General features: G+C 53.3%; 1 protein-coding gene across 1 annotated transcript; it reads right to left on the reverse strand.

Moving 5' to 3' along the window:
- Window positions 1-5: 5 nt before the first annotated feature.
- On the reverse strand, window positions 6-1,396 carry LOC111786843 (uncharacterized protein At5g39570-like; the record flags this gene model as incomplete). The annotated part of the gene is made up of 3 exons (XM_023667056.1): window positions 6-53; window positions 141-1,138; window positions 1,204-1,396. Coding segments are annotated over 3 exons (1,239 nt in total), but the record flags the coding sequence as incomplete, so codon positions are not given.
- Between the last annotated feature and the right edge of the window lie 5 nt (window positions 1,397-1,401).

Genomic DNA, 1,401 nt, shown 5'->3' on the forward strand with positions numbered 1-1,401 from the left:
TAGTTCCTGCGGTGGTGATGGTGGCGGCGGCTGTCCTCGTCAGAATCACCACCCTGCAATCACAAAAACCCACAAAATTAATACCACAAAACAAATCTTATCATCTTCATTTTGAATTGAGTGAAGTGAGCTTAGCTTACGTATTTCTTGCGCCCATATCCCTCTTCCCCATACGCATACTCACGCTCCTCGTCCTCCGCGTAGCTTGGCTTCCTGTAATCCTCCTCCTCCGACCGCCCATAGCTCGGCCTCATCCGCTCCTCATCCCCATAATTTGGCCTCTCATACTTCTCCCTTCTATACCCAGAACTCTCATACTCCTGCTTCCCATACCCCCCACTCCCCTCTTCTTCCCCATAACTCTGTTTTCGCCCGGATCCGTACTCTTCAGTCTCCGACTGCCTCCGGTACCCACCAGACCCATACGACTCCGATTCCCCCTCCTCTCTCCGCCCATACCCACCACCAGATCCGTAAGACTCCGATTCCTGTTTCCGCCCATACCCACCAGATCCATAAGAATCCGATTCCTGTTTCCGCCCATAACCACCACCGGATCCGTAAGAATCCGATTCCTGTCTCCCCCCATAACCACCAGACCCGTAAGAGTCCGATTCCTGTCTCCCCCCATAACCACCAGACCCGTAAGAATCCGATTCCTGTTTCCGCCCATACCCACCACCAGATCCGTAAGAATCGGATTCCTGTCTCCCCCCATAACCACCAGACCCGTAAGATTCCGATTCCTGTTTCCGCCCATACCCACCAGATCCGTATTCTTCAGATCCGTAAGACTCCGATTCCTGTTTCCGCCCATACCCACCAGATCCATAAGAATCCGATTCCTGTTTCCGCCCATAACCACCACCGGATCCGTAAGAATCCGATTCCTGTCTCCCCCCATAACCACCAGACCCGTAAGAGTCCGATTCCTGTCTCCCCCCATAACCACCAGACCCGTAAGAATCCGATTCCTGTTTCCGCCCATACCCACCACCAGATCCGTAAGAATCGGATTCCTGTCTCCCCCCATAACCACCAGACCCGTAAGATTCGGATTCCTGTTTCCGCCCATACCCACCAGATCCGTATTCTTCAGATCCGTAAGACTCCGATTCCTGTTTCCGCCTATACCCACCAGATCCGTACTCCTGTTGCTCCNAGATCCGTAAGACTCCGATTCCTGTTTCCGCCTATACCCACCAGATCCGTACTCCTGTTGCTCCGACTCCGATTTCCGACCATATCCTTCAGATCCGTACTCGGATCCACTTTGCTGGTACCCATAAGCCGGCTGGGGCCTAGCAGACTCATAACCACCAGATCCGTATTCTTGTTCCACAGGACGAGGCGGAGCACCATAAGAATGAGGCTTAGGGCGGGAGTAACTGCTGTACTCAG

This window comes from Cucurbita pepo, unplaced genomic scaffold, assembly GCF_002806865.2.
Source record: "Cucurbita pepo subsp. pepo cultivar mu-cu-16 unplaced genomic scaffold, ASM280686v2 Cp4.1_scaffold003015, whole genome shotgun sequence".
NCBI lineage: Eukaryota > Viridiplantae > Streptophyta > Magnoliopsida > Cucurbitales > Cucurbitaceae > Cucurbita > Cucurbita pepo.